The following is a 19,080-nucleotide window of genomic DNA, read 5'->3' on the forward strand; positions in this document are numbered from 1 at the left end:
GAGCACCGCCGGTGAGGACGGGGGGGAGATGCTCTCCCGACGAGGAGGGCTGGGAGCCGGACCTGAGAGGGTGGGAGCCGCCGGCCGTGCTCCAGCTTTGCTGTGGGCAGCAGGCGAGGGGATGGAAGAGAGGGCGTGCGAGGCACGAGCATGGAGAAATGCTGATGTGTATAATTTGGGGAGTAAAATGGCTCATTCGTCTCTGTTGGAACAACCTGTGTTTCTAGAACGTTTCCCAGCCTTTTACTGTAATAGTTTATTGACCTGCATAGAAGCATGAAAGATTATGAGAGTTAATTTTTCAAGCTTATCACTTGATTTATTCCATAAAGGTAGTTTATTTAATTAAAATATTTCTGCCACTGAAATCGGGACTCTCAATCTTGAAGCTGGGAAGAGGGCATATGGGCTTTTTTTGAAGCAGCAGTCATGGAACGGGGTCACACAGCATCGCCCACAGAAACCAAAGCTTCCCGTTCTCTAGGCGCACACGTATTTCAGGGTAAAAATCCTGGTGGGGGCCATAGAAATAGAAACAGAACAGGATGGAGAAAGAGAGGAAGGCAAAGGGCTGACGTCGGTGGGGTCATGGTTACCCCGAGATGTCTGCCTGTGTCTGCGCAGCACTGCTCACGACCCGAAGGTGAAGCCCTTGGCCTTTGGTGCCCTATTTTCCAAGTGCTAAACAGCCAGGAAAGCCCAGAGGTGACCTCCCGCTCTCTGGCAGAGCCTGGGAGAGCTGAGGACAACTGTTAGCAGATGTCTCCTCCGGTGGTGCATCTACCCAACGTGGTAGATGGGTGGGGAAGGTGGATTTGGTAGGTGTCAGCAGTGGAGCCCTGAGTACCCCCAGCCACCTCCCCGTGGGGTTTTCGGTCCCTGCCGATGTAGAGTTGTCTCCATGGAAAATCTTCTAATTATTTTTAAAGTTTTGAAAGCCTTATATGACTGTGCAGGTACCACAGGACGTCGGTTTGTGATGTCCTCAGCTTCCAAGCCGTACAACTGCTGGCCCCCCAGCAGGCTTTGAAAAGGATCCATCGTGATCATGAAATAGGTTCAAACCCTTTTGCTGCTGCCGAACTGGTTTGGGGATGGGAGGACTGGGAACTGAACAGCTCGTAGTGGGAAGGAAGCTGAAGCTCTTGAAGATGCAGATTTTCTTCTGGTTTGGAAGTGAGTGGCTGCTGCCTGATAGACACTTGGGGCTCTTTGCAATTTGAAAGAGAGCAATCAGACAGCTTGAATCTGCTTTTATCAGATGCAGAAAATTACTAGTTGGGTGGCTGGATATTTTAGTCAACACTAGTGCCTATGAAAACCCAAGGTTTTGATTAAATAAGGTTTCTCTAATAAACTTAGCTTTTCTTGGATTTTCTTCCATTCTTTTGGAAAAACGAATAGAATATTATATTTGTTTTCTGCAGACTTTTGCCAGGTTTCTCTCTGCAAGCATTATTTTGCTGCAAACTTGAAATCTTCCGCATAGGGGTTCAAACGGTTCCTGAAGAGGCACGGTTATTTCATCAAATGTATGCGTGAAATAGCAGCGTGGCCACGAGAAACACCTTGCACCTACACCATGCCAACGCACCGAAGGGGGTTAGGATCCGTGGTGACCAAGGTACGGGCTCCACTGGACCCAACATATGTCTCCTGGGCGTTATTGCAGGATTATTATCATGCAGCCGGCGTTCGGACATCCTCCTGCTGCTGTTAACCTTGGCTGAGAAATACATCCCGATAATGGGGACTGTTAAAGATAAGACTGGCTGGCAGGCTGATAAATCTCGTTAAGGAGTACTACATCACGGAGTAAATTACAATGCACAGCCGGATCGATGCAAACAAAAATGAACAATATATTATTCCTTTATCAGTAGGGGAAAAATAGACTCCTGCGGCTGTGCTGGTGGGTTTTAGTGCTGGATGCAGAGCTGAGTCGTGATGTTAGCGGCGGGGCTTGCTGAGAAGATGCAGTTTCTCAGCGGGTGCATCCCTGGTGTGGCTGGAGCAGGCACCCGGCGGGGTCCTCGGAGAGGGTGCACTGGGAGCAACTGGTCTCTGTGTGGGCAAGAGGGAGCGGGGAGCTGGGATACGATAGAGGACAAGAGTCACGTCCCTCTCTTCTAGGTGGTTAAATGATGGTCATGGCCGTCTGGTCTGTAACGACTGTAAATGATCCAGACAGCTTTATAAACGTCACGTTGGAGCAAAATGGGAAAATCGGAGCTTGTCTTCCTTGGGACAGCCATAGCTAATCTTTGAAAACCAGACCAAACCCTCTGCTGCTTTAATACCGTTGGTTGGATTTTATTGTGAACAGAAAATCTTCTTAATTCTTCATCCATTTGGATCCAGTCTCTCGGAACTGAGCTGGTAGTTAATTTAGCTCTTTCTCTGAGATAAAACAGAGAAATAGTAAGGTTCAGTGCAAAGGAAAGCGAAAAGCGCTTTCAGCGTCTGAGGCTTGCTCTCTTGTTCCTCCTATTTTTCTCACTCTTTGTGATTTTCCTTTTTCTTAAACACGCAGCGCCGTGCTCCTGCGTTTCCTCCCGCGATGGCACCCTCGGGTGCCCAGCCTGGGCCTGTCGTCTCTCCCACTTCTTTGAAAAGATGCTCCGTCTTGAGTCTGTCCCACGCCAGAGGCAGCTTTATCTCCACCTGCTCGCTGCAGAAGGGGACATCGGGTAATGGTCAAGGTAGCAGAAGATGCATGGTGGTAGCCAATGGCCAGGAAAAAAAGGGAGCACATCCAGATTGGAAATAACGGAGATAAATGAGTATCAAAGCTGCTGCCCAGCAGTGGCAACCAAGTGAAATCAAGGCTGTATTTTATCTGAACCGAAGTGCTGAGGGATGACCTGGTGCAGAAGGTGGTGGGTGAACTTGTTGGGTCTGAGTGAGGATGGGCGTTTCTGGTGGTCACGTCTAGCCCCAAAACCAGTCTTCTCTTCTTCAAATGGTAAAGCAGAGGATGGCCCATGTCCCACCCAGAGGTGGTCGGCCTCCACGTCTCACCTCCTCACCATCTCGAGGCAAACCGGCTTGCGTTCATCCCCACTGCCATTGCCGTGCTGGGAGACGGCGTCTCTGCTTCCCGTTCCTGACGGCGGCTGGTTCATTGCTGGATGTCTGTGTTACCGCAGAAGCGTGGCCATGCTCAGCAGGCCGTTCCCAGGGCGATGGGAATCGGTCCCATGGCTTTTAGACCAGCCAAAAGCATCAAAGTGCTCTCCTCAATATCCTACTGATTTTTTAATTTTTTTTTTTTTTTTATCTAATGAACTGGAAGGAAATATGTTGAGTGGGGAGGGATATCTATATATATTCTGCAAAAGCACCGGTTTCCAAATTTTGGACAGCTGTGTACCCTTTTTTAGCAGCCCCTTCACACAGCCCACACAGCACCCAGGCTCTCGCAATCGGGCTCGTTTGGAAATACACTTCCTTGATTGCAAAATAGTTTCAATCCTTTGACTTAGAAACATTCTTGCCATTCGAAAAGATTTTTTTTTTTTAAGCTCCGAAAATACAGAAGGTGCTTCCTGCCGCAGCAGCTGCCCTAATTTTGGAGGTGGTGGAAGATGGGCAGGGGCAGAGACGAGCTGGGGGAGCCTGATGGCTACGGCCGCACGAGGATGCGGGCGCTGAGATGCTCCAGAGCTGGGCTGTGCCGAGAGCCGCTCGGCTGTGGGTGCTTCGGCTGGATGCCAGGGGTGGGGGGGGCTTTATTCCGGGGTCCTAGCCAGACGATCCAAACTGGTTACCCAACTGGCCCTTTGGCATTCCAGTCAGGCGTTTCAAGGCGAGCTCGTTTCCCAGCTCTGTGGAATGAAATCATTTGGGCGCGACAGTGAAATAATAATATGGAAAAGTAGTCTAAGCTTGACTCTAACGCCACAGTTCCTAATAACGTGGGAAGAGTTGGTGGCCTTTTTCTCTAGCCTCTCTCAAGCCAAATTTGGGAAGGACCCTTGCTGGGAGCCATGGGACAGCTCAGGAGGCAGAGCAGAGCAGTGTATGCCCCTGTCCGCAGGTCAGCGCCCCAAAAAGCCCATCAGTTTTCTGCAGATCTCCACGTCTGCCGCAGGAGGGGCTGCCCAGGGCGGCGATGCCCTGACCCCAGGGCATGGCTACTGGGCTTTGCAGCTGGGCAAGAAGCCGCAGGTGGTCCAGGCTGGCCATGCTGGTGGAAACCACGTTTGCAGCTCTCCTACGGCCGCAGGGGCTCACACCACTTTCTCCCCGCCGTGGCGGCGTTCACCGGCCCATCGGCCGCTGCAGTGGAATAAGCTGGACTTGGCAAGAGCACAGCTATTCCTCGAAGGCGAGCGGAGGGGAGCGTTGCTATTACTCATCAGTCCAAGACTTTCAGCTGGAATAATCCTCCGCAGGCTATGTGGTCTATCGAACTGCGGGGTGGGAGGCTGGGAACGCCCCGGCTGCTGTTTCTCTGACCCCTGGGCTGTGTCGTGGAGGGCTGATGCATCCCTGCTGTGGCCAGGAGCAGGGAAGGAAAAAAAAAATTCCCAACGTGAGGCATGTGCAGGGGGAAGGAGAAGGGAGAGCCGAGGGAGGAGGATGCTCCCGGGCGCCGCAGGAACAGGACTGCGATGGCCCCTTTGGCACCTGGCTGCTGTCCAGCTCCCCGTCTCCGCTCTGCCTTCTCCTCTCCGTGGCACCGGTAAAGGAGATGGGCGGTAGGGCAGGCACCGCTGCTCCTGCTCCAGGTCCCCTCCGGGTAGTTTTGGGGAGGGAGCGTTGGTGTGGGACACGGCGTCTCCCCTGCGGCTGCCCTGGAGCCGGGGCTGGGAGCTGCCGCTGCCCACGTCCTTCCCTTCCCTCCCCAGCGCTCAGCCAGCGCGTGCAGCTTTTCCCATCTTCTCTTTCTGTGTCTTTTTTCCAACCGGGAGAGGTCCCAGCACAGAGAAGGAAAAGGGATGGAGTGGAGCAGATGGGAGGCAGAAAACGAGCCCTGCGACGCAGAGCTCATCCCGGCGAGCTTATTACCCTGCGCTGCTTTTAATCACATTATTGCGGCGTGAAGGCCACCGATACATCGCACACATCTAAAATAGGGCTGGGGAGGGTCTGTCGGCTCCATCAGCCTGAGAGAGGCCTGAGAAAGGCCACGGGAACAGATAAGAATAGGCTGATGCTGGAAAACACATCGCTGGGTTGCTTAGTGAAAGGCTCTGTTTAGCAAGGGACTGAAATAACCGGGGTGGTTTTCAGCTGGGCTAACCTGTGAACCCTGGTTGCTAACACTTGCCCCGTTGGTGGTAATGAAGTCAATTAGTGTGGAGCGCTTGGCAGCCCAGGAAACTGCTGCGGGAGATGCGGGCGGTCCCCTCGCTGCCTTGCCCTGCTGCGGAGGGTCCCGGGGGCTTTTACGCTGGGGAGTGCTGGCTCTTTGCTGCGCTGCCTGCGACGGCCTCCCGCCGGGCAGGCGTCGGCGCGTGGCCGACTGGGCTCGAGAAACACGACCCGATCTGCTGAACGGTGCTTGAGTTGCATTTAGCACTTCTTTTTTATTTACAGATTTTTTCTATAGATATAGAGATATACATAGATATAGAGAGACATATATAGGCATGCATAAACTTCAGAAGCAGCACCCATATGCCAGCATAAATGTAGTTAGCAAGCACAAGCGAAGGCAGCTCTGCGTCTAGCTTGAGCGGGATTTTGAGGGTGTTTTTAGGGGAAAAAAGACACCATCGGCGCAATAGCACACCCTGCACTTTCTGCCCTGCCCTGTCCCGGAGGCGGCTGTCCCGCGGCGGTGTGTGAACAGGCGTGCGTGCACAGCCCCCCCTGCCCGTCCCCCGGCTCCCCAGGGCTGCCCCTGCCTGCCCGCTGCCCCCGCCTTCCCCTCGGTCACGGTCCCCTCCTGGCGCTGGGGCCAGCTGAATCCTCTCCGGTCTCTTCCCACCCCAGGCACAGCTCCGACGAGCATCTCCTGCATTCGCTCCATCTCGTCTCCTGATCTCTAGCGCTTCCGCCGTCGCGGCGCGTTTCCTCGCCCTCATCTCAAATCCCATCCTAGGAGAGATAAGGGCTGGGGGCGGAGGTAAAACCAGGCCCGTGGTTATTTGCTGACGGCACACGAGGTTGAAAATGTGCTTTGTGAACGTGCTGTGGTCGGGACCGTGATGTGCATCCTCCCCTCCGTGGGTGAGCCTCCCGGAGAAGCACCGGTTGCTCCCCCGTCGCCTCCTAAAACTGCAGCGGCTCGGCGGCAGGGGTTTGGCAGAGGGGTGCGGTGCCTCCAGCCGCAGGGAGATGATTTGAAGGGGCTCGGGAGGGTTCAGCTGGGCTGAAACCAAGGGGGAGAGAGCACCAGGCAGCGCTCGGGCAGCGGCATCGGGGGAGCGAAATGAATGAGCACCGGGGTTCGCCCGGGGAGGCTGCTGGCAGAGGGAGCCTCTTTGCCGAGGGGAGGGAAGGGCACAGGAGCGCTTAGAGGATGGAGAACCTGCCAGCCAGGTCCCTGGCACTGCCCGAGGTGGGTCCCAAACAGCCCTGGCATCCAGTGATCAAACATGACTCGGTCCCTTTCCTTTAAAACTGTGCTAAAACCCATCCACAGTATGGACAGAGCTGGGGTGTTCTTAGCGCCGGGGTGCTGAGCGCCTGGGAGATGGGATCATACAGTGAGATGCCCCCAGTTCTGCTGCGGGAGGGGGTGGAGAAGGTGTCTGGGTGTCAGGAGCCTTCCTAAACAGGAGGTTTCCTGCAAGCGGGGCTGTGAGGAATGCTTGAGAAGTGATTTTATGAGGTTCCTGTTGTTAATTTGGATCTTGATTCAGATACCAGAAGTGTTTTCCATATTTTCCAGGCACCCATCTGTCACAGTGATGAGCCCTGCACAGTACTTGTCAGCAAATAAATGAAATATTCTGGTGAGATTCACCGCATTTAATGCTGGGAGATGAGATCTGGCTTGCGAGGTACTTATACCTCACGCTGTTTATCTTATTTTGTACAGATTTTTGTCCTGGTATTTTAACAGATACCATTTTGATTGTGTAAAATAGTGCCGTAGAACATAAATAACCGGGCAGAGTCCTAGGGATGATGTTGGAAGGAGAGGTTTGCGCTGGGATGAAGACCACGGCCGTGCATCTCCCAGAAGCCGGAGAGGTTGCAGCGAGGGTCGCGGAGGTGACGGGGACGGTGCGACTGGTACCCAGGAGCTAACTGGGGAAGCCGAGAAGCCTCTGGAGAAGCCTGGGAAGCCTCTGGCACCGCTGGCTCCTGCCGAGGCTCTCAGACCTCCGAGTTGCTGAATGGGGGATTCATGTACAACCGTAATGCTGAAGCTCGCTGGCTCCGTCGTTAAAAAAAACCCCAACGGCGCTGGGGGATTCAGCATTTAATTAACTTGCCAAGCAGTAATGTTGACCAAAATTACACGGGAAGACTTCTATTTTAGTTAATTACAGTTTTGTTGTCTCCTATTAGTAAATTAAAACAATTGCAGGGTAAAACCTGGCGGAGGTTGGCGAGCACGGCTGTGGCCACCTGCCAGCGGATGCCAGAGCTCGGGGGGAGCCGGGCGCACCCCCCATGCACACCCCCCCCGATGCTCGCCGACCCCATGCCCCGTCCCCGCGTATTGCCCTGGGGTGTTGCAGCAGCCCCGGGGGCTCCCCCGCGAGCAGGGCTGCTGCAGATCCGCCCTCGCCCCCCGGGAGGGAGCGCGGGCGGCCATCGGCACGGCAATCGCCGCCCCTTCAGCAGACCCTGCGGGAATTGCGGCCGCATGCTGCATTTCCCAATGCGGCTCAGCGCGTGGTGCGCAATTAAAAACCGGGATAGTCGTTACCGCTCGGATGTGATGCCTTGAATGAAGCCGCTCGCTCTTGGTCGCTGGTCGGGGCTGCCCTGCACCCCGGGCTCCGTCCTGCCCCTAATGACCACAGGAGCACCGCTTCTCTCTCCGGAAATCTACTTTTTCCATAACTCCTCTGCAAATCCCGGTGGTTTGGGGGTGAGGAAGGCTGGGAGACCGAGGGGTCAGGGCGGTGACCCTCCCAGGTGTGTAAGCTGATCACCCGGCTGGGCTGGGCAGCCCCCCCGGCGCCTTCGCCCCACTGCCTGCCCGGCTGGCCCGTTTCCAGCGCGCCCCGCCGTGCCAGCACCTCTTCATTTAAGATGGCATCTCAGGCGCACTTTGGTTTCATCCCTCTCTTTAATTATTGATGCTTTCCTCCGCCTGGAGTCCGCTCTGCATCCCAGCGGCGTTGCTGGTTTTCCCCGAGCGCCGCAGTCTTCACCGGCTCCGGCTTCCCATCACCTGCACTCCGCGCGCTTAAAACCCCCGTGCCTGCGCCGCGGTGCGCCCTCAGGCAGCAAACCTCGGCGTCGAGCGAGGCCCCATCCCCGTCCTGATTGGGGCCGTGGTTTCCAGCATCTTTAAGCACGGAGACTCAGACAGGCACCGCCGTGCCTTGGCCGTAAGCTCCTTACCCGCTTACCGCCCCGGCGAGGGGCACCCGGACTTCCTGGGCACCCAACGGTTTGGACATGTAAAGCACTAAATACAGCCTAATTATTATTATCTTCATGGGATCTGGTTAATCTCGGGGGGGATTTACAAGCTGTTAGAAAATCAGCCGGTCGTCGAATGTTTGCATTTTTCTCAGGGGCAGCTTAATCCCGTTGGCCGCGTTAACTGGGAAATGCCGGCGGCCAAGTCAGACCTACGGGGGAGCTGCTCCAGAGCCGATCCCTCTGAGAGGGAGCAGAGGAGCTGCGGGATAACCAAACACCGCGCCGACAAGGCTGCGGGACCGCGGGAGAGGGACGGCTCATTTGTCACCGGCAGAGCTCATTGTCACCTCTGGCGCGGGGCTGTGAGATGCCTCAGACGCAGCATCTTCCCGGAGCCCCTGGGTTTTTAGCATCCAGCAGCATTTTGGGTGTCAGTGCCGGGTGCTGCTGGGGCTGCGGAGGTCTCTTAAAGACGGGGACCAAGAGCTCGGAGAGGTTTGCCAGAGATGTTCCCGCTGGGCATGGGTGGCTTTGCTTGCTTCCCCGCAGCTGCCACGGGCAGGATTTCTTGCCCTTCCCCATGCGCGTGTAGGAGCCAGGCAGCTTGCAGCTCCTGCTGCTGGAGGCATTCGCTGCAGCAAGCGCCGGGACGCGATGGCAAATGCTGCGCTGGCTGCTGCGGCACAGCCTGTGCTCGCAGTGTACGCACGGCTCCGCGCGGCGCTGGCTGCTGACGGGCCGGGGGCTCTCCCACGGCTCGGGAAAATTCATTTATCCCTTCGCTGGTTTTCTGCCACCCGAGGCCATAACAGCATAGTGGTTTGCCGCGGGGGTTCAGACTGAAGCGTGGGGTACTGGACTGTCGGCAGGGTCTCCCCAGCACGGGAGACCCCCCTGGGGTGCCGAAAGAAAAGCCAGGAAGAGAAAATGCCGAGCCCCTGCCGTAGCCCCGCAGGCTCTCTGCCACTCACAGCCCTGCTTGCAAGCTGCTTTTTCCAGGCCATCAAACCTCGGCTCTTGCTGAGAATTTCACTAGATGAGATTGTCTTGTTCTTTTCCCGCACAGCGTGTACTTTGGGTAATATCTCTGGGAAATTTTTGCGTACTTCTGTAGCCAGTATTTTCTGATAACCCAGAAAAAAAAGATCCTTAAGTATTATGATTATGCTATTAAACCTTTCTTGTATCGAGGAAAACAAATCAGAGCGAGAAGGAAACTGTATGGAGCCCGAGAAGTGCTGAGCTACGGCAGTAATCTGCCTTCACTGTTTAACTTCATTTAAAACCGAAATACCGGCAAGACTGGAGATGAAGAACGCTGGTGATGCTGAGGTGTCGTGGGGGAGAGTGTGAAATCCCTGTCTCGTAGCCATGGTCCCTCTGGCTGAACATCGCGGGGGTCTGGACGAGGGTAGGGGTAGGTTTAAGCTGGGTGGTTGGTCTCTTCTAGGTGGTTTGTAGGGTACGGCTCCAGCGCCGTGCACGCGCCTCCGCAGCCCGCACCGGCGTTTTGGCGCTTGCCTGCTCACCGCCTGGCCTCTCCAAAGCTGGTTATTTGGTTTGGGCAGGCTGAGTCCTTTGCACCATCGCCGTGGGTCCCATCAGCTGAACTTCTCAGTGAGGTCCCCGCTGGGACGAAGCTCCCAGAGTTTCAACAGAACTTTTCCTTTCTGTGTTTTGCAGAAGAACGAATGGCTGTGCTTGAACTGCCAAACTCAGCGGCTGCTCGAAGGCAGCCTCGGCGACCCTGCCCCGATGCCGCTGCCTGCCCCAAAGCAACCGCCCACCGGCTCCCCACGGCACCAGCCGCCAGCTGCCGGCCAGCAGCAGAGAGCGCCCGCGCCGGCGCCCGCCGAGCCGGCGGCACCCCCCGAGCGGCAGCCCTCACCTGCGAAGAGCCTCCGGGCTGCCGAGCAGAGCAGGACCCCGAGCCCTGCGCCGGTGGAGAAGAAGCCCCCGGTGCCGGCAGAGGAAAAGCCGCTGCCCAAAGCTGCCCCGGAGCCTTCCAGAGCTCCCGAGAGTGCCGCACCGAAGGGGAAGAGCGTGACCCCCAAACCGGAGGTGGAGAGCAAGGAGAGCCGGGCACCCCCCGAGGCGCTGCGGGCGAAGGAGCAGGAGGTGAGCTCTCAGGGCGCGTCCGGCTCCGAGCATCCCTGGGGACCGCATCCCGCCCAGGGCTGGCGCGGTGCCGAGCCGTGCCTCCGCCAGCGGCCGTGCTCAGAAACAGGGGGGTTTATTCCAAGTCAGAGCAGAAATCACGTCACCAGGCCCGTTTGCCTCCGGAAAACCGTTTGCCTTTTGGGAAACGGTGAGCGCAAAGGCTGCTGTCTCAGCATTTCCAAACCGCTTAGGAACTTCACACGCTCTATAGCTGCATGCTGGTATTTGCCTTCTCTTTATTAGGATTACATCAATCTGGGCATAATGCAATAGTTCAGGTCGTCTTTGGCCTTTGGATTTTTTAAAATAATCTAAGGGGAGCTGAATTTGTCGTTAAATGGAAAACTCGTTTCACAACTTTTCATGTTGCAGCAGTGGGCATTTTTCAAGCTCCTCGCCCCACCTTTTTTAAAATTCAGTACAATTTGGGGAAACATTTGGCTGCGTTGGAATGGTTTTCCCCCACAAGCAACCATCCCAGCAGCAGGGGCTGTGCAGCCCCGCAGGAAGAGGCTCCTGGCACTTCTGAAATCAAATAAGGTCCCTGGTGCCTCCGTGCTGGCAGGGTGATGGGCACCGGGGCCAGGCGTGACGATGCTTTCCCTGCGGCTCGGAGGCTTGCCCCTAATTGTAACGTCAATTAAAACAGCCTGTTTATTTCTGCTGGCATCTAACGAGGATCCTGGGGGCCGCCCTGCTTCTGAAGGCTGCTTTGCAGGGCTGTCAGTCAGGGAAATTAAAAGTTCATTAAAAGCCGGCCCATTACCAGTGCTCCCCCGAGGGAAGGGCGCGCAGCCATCGGTACCCCAAGGCTTACGGCCGGGCTCGGCCGCCGCTCTCTAAGTAGTGGGTAGTAAAAAAAGCGATGTTGCTATTAGAAGCCTTCTCGTGTTAGTTACCGGGGAGGTAACGCTGACGGGGCCTGGTTTTGTGGACATAATTTGTGAGCCCCACCATGCCTGTGCCCCCGAGGGCGTTTGCTGTGCCATCCCCTGCTCGCAGCACGCTCCGTCCCCTGCCTTCGTTAGCGCGCAGACAGATTGCTGACGAGCCATTGGGGGGGACACGGGGCGGCCCCCCGCCTTCGTGCTGGGCTGGCTCCCAACGCTGCCCAGACATTCTGCGCGCTCCCCGGGGGAGGATTTGGGGGGAAGCGGGGGGAGCAGCTCCGGAGCTGCCCGGGTCTGACGCTGTGCTCTCCCTCGCCCGCAGGACGGGAGCAAGCCTTACCCCCCGGACCTGTCCCGCAGCCCCCAGAGCCTGAGCGACACCGGCTATTCCTCCGACGGCATCTCCAGCTCGCAGAGCGAGATCACCGGCCTGGTGCAGCAGGAGGAGGAGAAGCTGAGCGGCACCGGGCTGGCCGGGCAAAGCCCCCCCAGCCCCTCCGAGCTCACCAAGCTGGAGAGCAGCATGCGGCCCCTCCTGGAAGGCCGGGGTGCCCCGCCGGAGCCCACCGAGCGCGGCAAGGGCTGCCCAGAGCCACGGGAGGAGCAGCGGCAGCGGCAGCGGCCGCGGTACCTCTCCATCACCCCCGAAGCCTTTGACTCGGACGAGGAGCTGGAGGACATCCTGGAGGAAGACGAGGACTCGCTGGAGTGGGAGAACCAGCGGGAGCGGCGGGAGAGCGCGGAGTCCTCGGACGAGTTCGGCAGTAAGCTGCGGCACGACTACGTGGAGGACAGCAGCGAGGGGGGCTTCTCCCCGGTGCCCCCCCGGCCCAAGGGCCGGGAGGCGGATGCAAGCGATGAGGAGTTCATGCGGAGGCAGATCCTGGAGATGAGCGCGGAGGAGGACAACCTCGAGGAGGAGGAGGAGGAGGAAGGCAGCTACGGGCGCGCCAAGTACGGCGTCCCCAAAGCCGGGCAGAAAGCCGAGGTAGAGAAGGGCAAAGAGCCAGCGTCGGCCAAGCGGCGCCTGCCGCACGGCCCCGGCAGCCTGTACAAGGAGGAGAGGAAGGAGCTGGAGGCGGCGGAGGGCGACGACTTGAGCACGGCCCAGGGCGGGCTGCGGCGCTTCAAGACCATCGAGCTGAACAGCACGACCGGCTACGGCCGGGAGATGGAGATGGGCCAGGAGGCGGACGCCAGCCTGGACCGGGAGCCCGAGCTGGAGATGGAGAGCCTGACGGGCTCCCCCGAGGAGCGCTCCCGGGGCGAGTACTCCTCCACCCTGCCGGCCACAACACCCAGCTACACCTCGGGCACCTCGCCCACCTCCATCTCCTCGCTGGAGGAGGACAGCGACAGCAGCCCCAGCCGCCGGCAGCGGCTAGAGGAGGTGAAGCAGCAGAGGAAGGCTCGCCACCGCTCGCACGGCCCCTTGCTGCCCACCATCGAGGACTCGTCTGAGGAGGAGGAGCTGCGGGAAGAAGAGGAGCTGCTGCGGGAGCAGGAGAAGATGCGGGAGGTGGAGCAGCAGCGCATCCGGAGCACAGCGCGCAAGACCAAGCGCGATAAGGAGGAGCTGAGGGCCCAGCGGAGGAGGGAGCGCTCCAAAACCCCCCCCAGCAACCTCTCCCCCATCGAGGACGCCTCCCCCACCGAGGAGCTGCGGCAGGCGGCGGAGATGGAGGAGCTGCACCGCTCTTCCTGCTCCGAGTACTCGCCCTCCATCGACTCGGAGGCCGAGAGCTTTGACGCCGTGGCCTCCAAGCTGTACAAGTCGGGCAGCGAGTACAACCTGCCCACCTTCATGTCGCTGTACTCCCCGACGGAGAAGGGGGAGAGCGGCCCCAGCCAGCCCACCAGCAAGCCCCTCAAGAGTGCCGAGGAAGCCTACGAGGAGATGATGAGGAAGGCGGAGATGATGCAGAAGCAGCAGGTCCAGCAGGCCCAGCCGGCTGTTTCCTACGGCGGCACCTACGAGCAGGTCGGCTACCGTGGCACCGAGGGCCAGAACGGCTTCGAGTACCAGTACGCCGAGGAATACCAGTACGACGGCAGCCCTGGGCGCCCCTCCCAGCCCAGCTATCCGAGCGCCCTGCCGAAGGCAGAAGCGGTGTACGAGGAGATCCTGCAGACCTCGCAGAGCATCTCCAGGATGCACCAGTCCTCCTCCTTCGACCTGGCCCTCGAGCAGGGAGAGAAGGCGAAGGGGCAGGAGGAGGCGTACCAGGAGAAGCGCTTCCTCAACGCCGAGAGCGCCTATGCCGACCTGATGAAGCAGAACGGCGGTCCGCTCACCCCCGGCACCAGCCCCACACAGCTCTCCGCTCCCGTCTCATTTGCCACCTCCGACGGCAGCGCGGGCAAGGCTATTCCTGATGTCCGGGTCACCCAGCATTTTGCGAAAGAGGGGCAAGACCTAGCCAAGCTCCAGAGCGCCCTGGCAGCGCCCGGCCCGGCGTCCAAGGCTGCTGCCGCCACTCCCTACGCCTATGGTAAAGGCACCAGCACGGTGACGACGGTGGCGGCGGGTGGCCCCGGGAGCACGCCGCGCAGCTACAGCTCCTCAGCTCCTGAGGCCCCGTCGGTAGCTGGCAGAAGCTACGGTCCCGTGAAGAGCACCGTCAGCTACGGGTCGCAGACGGAGGATGCCGGCAGAAGCAAGGCGGTGGTGGAGATCAGCGTGCAGACAGCCAAGGAGAAGCTCCCGGCCGCGAGCGACGGCAAGCCCCCGCCGCCCAAGATGTACCCCTTCTTCAAGAGCTCCAGCCCTCCTCTTTCACCCACCTCCCCCACGCAGAGTCCCACCCGCGCCGCAAAGGCCACAGCAGAGTTTTCCACGCAGACGCAGAGTCCCCTCCTCCCCTACGAGGGTCCCGCCGCTGCCGGCCCCGCCACCTCTTCCCCCATGGTGGCGCAGGGGACGCAGACGCCGCACCGGGCGGGCTCGCCGCGCCTGGCCCGGCAGCCCTCCTCGCAGGACGCCCCCTTCATGCTGATCACGCTGGCGGCCGACGCGGCCAGCCAAACCCAGCCAGCCAGCTCCGGCTCCTCGACATCCCCTGCCTCATCCCCGACCAGGCCGAGCCGGCAGCTGCCAGCACACGGCTACAGCCAGGCGCCAGAGCCGGAGCAGCCGCCGGGCGCCTACGTCAGGGCACAGCCGGTGAAGGAGCACGCCCCGAAGGCGCCCGCCATGACTTCAGCCACCGACGGCATCGCGGGGCTGTACGGCTGGGGAGCGCTCCCCGCGGAAAACATCTCCCTCTGCCGCATCTCCTCCGTCCCCGGCACATCCCGGGTCGAGCCAGGGCCCAAGGCGCCGAGCACTAATGCCGTGGACTTACGGACCGCGCTGAAGTCGGCCCCCATCATCATAACGGACCAAGGCATGGATCTCACCTCCTTGGCCACCGAGGCCAGGAAGTACTGCCTGACCTTGGACCACATCCCGAGCCGGCAGTCCACGGCCATCCAGCCCTTGATCATCAACCTCAACGCCCAGGAACAGCCCCACGCCATCATCGCGGCAGCCAGCACCGCCGGCCTGGCCATCGCCTCCCCCATGCTCCTCTCGCAGCCCAAGCAACCCGTGGTCTACGGAGACCCTTTCCAGAGCCGGGTGGACTTCGGGCAGGGGACCGGGAGCCCGGTGTGCTTGGCGCAAGTGAAGCAGGTGGAGCAAGGTGTCCAGACGGCCGCTGTCAGAGCCAGCGGGGCGGCCGGCGGCAAGCCCGAGCCCGCCACTGCCCCCCAGACCAAGTTTGCGAGGTATGGCGTGCCGGGCCAGATGGTGAAGAAGGACGTGCTCATCACGCAGACCGGCGGGGCGCAGAACGTCGTCAGCCTCCCGCAGCCCTTCCTGCCGGAGCCGGGCTCGGAGCTGTACCGGGCGGTGCCGGTGGAGCTGAAGAGCCAGAGCCCTCTCCTCGCCCTGGGCGGCAAAAAGTCCCAGGTGATGATGGTGCAGATGGAGGAGGCGGCGGCCGGTCCGGTGACCAAAGTGCTGAAGGAGGAGCCGCCGGCCAACGTGCTGGACCTGACGGGCGTGAAGCCAGAGAGCCAGGTGGCCTGCTGCGACGTGGTCTACAAGTTCCCCTTCGGTGGCAGCTGCACCGGCGCTTTCAACCCCACCTCCAAGATGCCGGAGAAGAAAGTCGGGGAGGTGGCGGCACCCAGCCGGAAAGCCAGCGGGCCCCTCTACGGCAGCAGAGAGCCGGAGCTGCCGGAGACCTTCCCCTACCGGGAGCAGCCAGCCCCGGCGCCCGCGCTCTACGAGGAGCAGAAGTTTTACCCTGCCAGCGCCTTTGGCCGCCTCTACTCCTCCATGTCGGACACGAACCTCTCCGAAATCGGGATGAGCTACTACCCCACGAAGGGGGATCAGCCCTTCCCCTCCCCGGCAGGCGACGCCGCTGTGGACCTCAGCACCATGAAGCACTCCTACAGCGTGGGCTTCGCCGAGGGGGGTTACCTGGGCCAAGGGCTGCAGTACGGCTCCTTCTCCGACCTCCGCCAGCCAGCGGAGCTGCTGGGCCACCCGCTCCCCATGCGGAGGTACAGCTCGGCCTCCAACATCTACTCCGACTACCGCTTCTCGCCCCGGGGCGACCTGGCCAGCTTCCAGGAGTCCAGCCTGGCCCACTACAGTGCCACCACGGCGCGCGAGATCAGCCGCATGTGCGCCGCCCTCAACTCCATGGACCAGTACGGGGGCCGGCACGCCAACGGCCCCGACCTGCTGCCCTATGGCCCTGGCGCGGGACCGGGGGGTGCAGGGGGGCTGGCGGCTCAGCAGCAGGGCCCCGCGCCCCCCAAACCCAGCGGGATGTACAACCCCACCTTCCCCGAGGCGCGGCAGGGCTTCGGCAGCCTGGCGCAGTACAACGTCCCGGGCGTCCGCCTGGGTGCCGTCCGGCAGATGTTCCCTTCCACCGCCACCGTGCGGGCTGCCGACGGCATGATCTACTCCACCATCAACACACCCATCGCCTCCACGCTGCCCATCACCACCCAGCCGGCCTCGGTGCTGCGGCCCATGCTGCGCGGGCTGTACAGACCCTACGGCCCGGGTGGCGTGGCGGCGGTCCCGCTGGCCAGCCTGGCCAGGCTGCCGGTCGTCACCCCCCGTGTCCTGCTGGCGGCACAGGGCCTCTACCGCTACCCGGCCCCCGGCCGGCCGGCCCCGGCGGCCTCGCTGATGGAGACGCCTGTCTACCTGGGCAAGCCCGTCAGCACAGCACCAGCAGCAGTGGGTGCTGGTCCCGCTCCCAAAGCCCCCGCCGCCCCCACCGGTGGCTTGCAGAGAGCGGAACCGGCGGCGGCTGCTCCCCGTGCTGAGGGGCCGGCGGCACCGGTGGCCAGCAAGGAGGGCGGGCAGGCGGCCGCGGTGCCCAAGCCGCCACTGGACGGGCCTCAGCGGGAAGAGCGGGAGCGGGAGGAGGAACGGCAGCGCAAGCAGCAGGAGCACGTGCTGCAGCTGGAGCGGGAGCGCGTGGAGCTGGAGAAGCTGCGGCAGCTGCGGCTGCAGGAGGAGCTGGAACGGGAGCGCGCGGAGCTGCAGCGGCACCGGGAGAAGGAGCAGCTGCTGGTGCAGCGGGAGCTGCAGGAGTTGCAGTGCATCAAGCAGCAGGTGCTGCAGCAGCAGCAGGAGGAGCGGCACGCGCAGCTGGCGCTGCAGCGGGAGCAGCTCGCCCAGCAGCGCCTCCAGCTCGAGCACATCCACCAGCTCCAGCACCAGCTGCAGCAGCAGCTGGAGGAGCAGAAGCGGCAGAAGAGCACCTTCCCCGCGCCCGCCGAGCCCGCCGCCCGCCCACCTGAGGGGCCCGCCGAAGCGCCGCGGGGCCCGCCGCACAACGGGCAGGCGTGGCCCCCGCCGGGCGAGGTGCCGCCGGAGGGGCCCGCTGGCCCCCGCTACCCCGCGCCGCAGCGGCCGCTCAGCAGCTCGGCCTCGGACATGTCGCTGCAAGCCGAGGAGCCCTGGGAGCCCGGCCGGGGCATCAAGAAGAGGAACTCGATGCCGCGGCTGCGGGATGCCTACGAGAAGGAGGCGGCGCGGGAGACCTTCGCGGCGAGGAAGACGGCAGACAGCAGCGTGCAGACGGATGAGGAGGACGGCGAGGAGCGGTATCTGCTGTCGCGGCGGCGGCGGGTGCGGCGCAGCGCCGACTGCAGCGTGCAGACAGATGAGGAGGACAGCGGGGAGTGGGAGCAGCCCGTGCGCCGCCGGCGCTCCCGGCCCTCGCGGCACACCGAGGCCAGCGCCGAGGGCAAGTCGGAGGGGGCGGCCCGCGGCACGGCCAGCGTGGGCATCCAGACCATCAGCGACTGCTCGGTGCAGACGGAGCCCGACCAGCTCCTCCGCGTCTCCCCCTCCATCCACATCACCACCCATGACCCCCGGGTGGAGATCGTCAAGTACATCTCGGCCCCGGAGAAGACGCAGCGGGGCGAGAGCCTGGCCTGCCAGACGGAGCCAGAGCCGGCCCCGCAGCCCGGCGTCGTGGTCCCCCAGCTGACGGTGCCCACCACCATCCCGCCCTACTCCACCAACATCCAGATGGTGAGCACGGGCCCCCTGGACCCCCACGCCGTCCGGCAGCAGACCCTGGGCAAGTTCGAGAAGAAGAAGCCGGATCCCCTGGAAATTGGCTACCAGTCCCATCTACCGGCCGAGTCCCTCTCCCAGCTGGTGACCCGCCAGCCACCCCGCTCTCCCCAGGTCCTCTACTCCCCCGTCTCCCCCCTCTCCCCCCACCGCCTCCTGGAGTCCTCCTTCGCCACCAGCGAGCGGCTGAACAAGGCTCACGTCCCCCCGCAGAAGCACTTCGCCGACTCGGCCCAGCGCCAGCAGACGCTGCCGCGTCCCATCAAGACCATGCAGCGCTCCCTCTCCGACCCCAAGCCCATCAGCCCCACCGCCGAGGAGGCCGGCAAGGACAGGTTCTCCCTCTACCAGCACCCGCTGCTCACCGGCACCCAGGTATGTCGGCGCGGGGAACCACCTTTCCCTCGGGGAACGGCCCCAGGAGGCACCTTCGGTTTCATTAGTGCTGCGGCAATTAATATTTTAAAAGGCCGGCTTCCCACGGCAGCTGATGGCAGCTGGCGGGCACGGACACGTGCACCGAAGCCAGGAGCCGGCAGCCAGTGAGAGGCCCTGGAGCTCTACCGGCTGCCTGAGCCCGTCAGCGGGCAGGAGCTGCTGCTGGGTGGCAGGATCAGGGCTGTCCCCTGCCCCCCACCCCAGCCGGGTCCCCCTCCTCTCCCGAGGAGCAGCTGCCATGCACGGCTCCATTTCAGGTTGCGGTGGCTCTCGCTCCCACCTTTGCCCCCCCACGCTGCGGTTGCCTTGGGCTGCCAAGCGCCCTGCAAAGAGCCCCAGGGCAATTCCCGGGGCAGCAGCAGCCCCCGGCCGCTCCCCGAGCCCCGCTGCCAAGCGCCCGAGGACGGAAAGCAGTTTTTGCGGCAGGCAGCGGCGCGCACGCGGCCAGCCCGGCGCTTGGCCGGCTGCCACCCCCGGTAATTACTC

At 61.3% G+C, this 19,080-nt stretch overlaps 1 protein-coding gene across 1 annotated transcript in view; it reads left to right on the forward strand.

Moving 5' to 3' along the window:
- BSN (bassoon presynaptic cytomatrix protein) overlaps positions 1-19,080 on the forward strand; it is a 95,376-nt gene that overhangs the window by 71,883 nt on the left and 4,413 nt on the right. The window contains exons 4-5 of the mRNA XM_075159286.1: positions 10,186-10,620; positions 11,875-18,531. Of these exons, the coding sequence (XP_075015387.1) occupies positions 10,186-10,620; positions 11,875-18,531 (7,092 nt within the window). The remainder of the gene's footprint in view (positions 1-10,185; positions 10,621-11,874; positions 18,532-19,080) is intronic.

Source organism: Calonectris borealis, chromosome 10 (genome assembly GCF_964195595.1).
Source record: "Calonectris borealis chromosome 10, bCalBor7.hap1.2, whole genome shotgun sequence".
Lineage (NCBI taxonomy): Eukaryota > Metazoa > Chordata > Aves > Procellariiformes > Procellariidae > Calonectris > Calonectris borealis.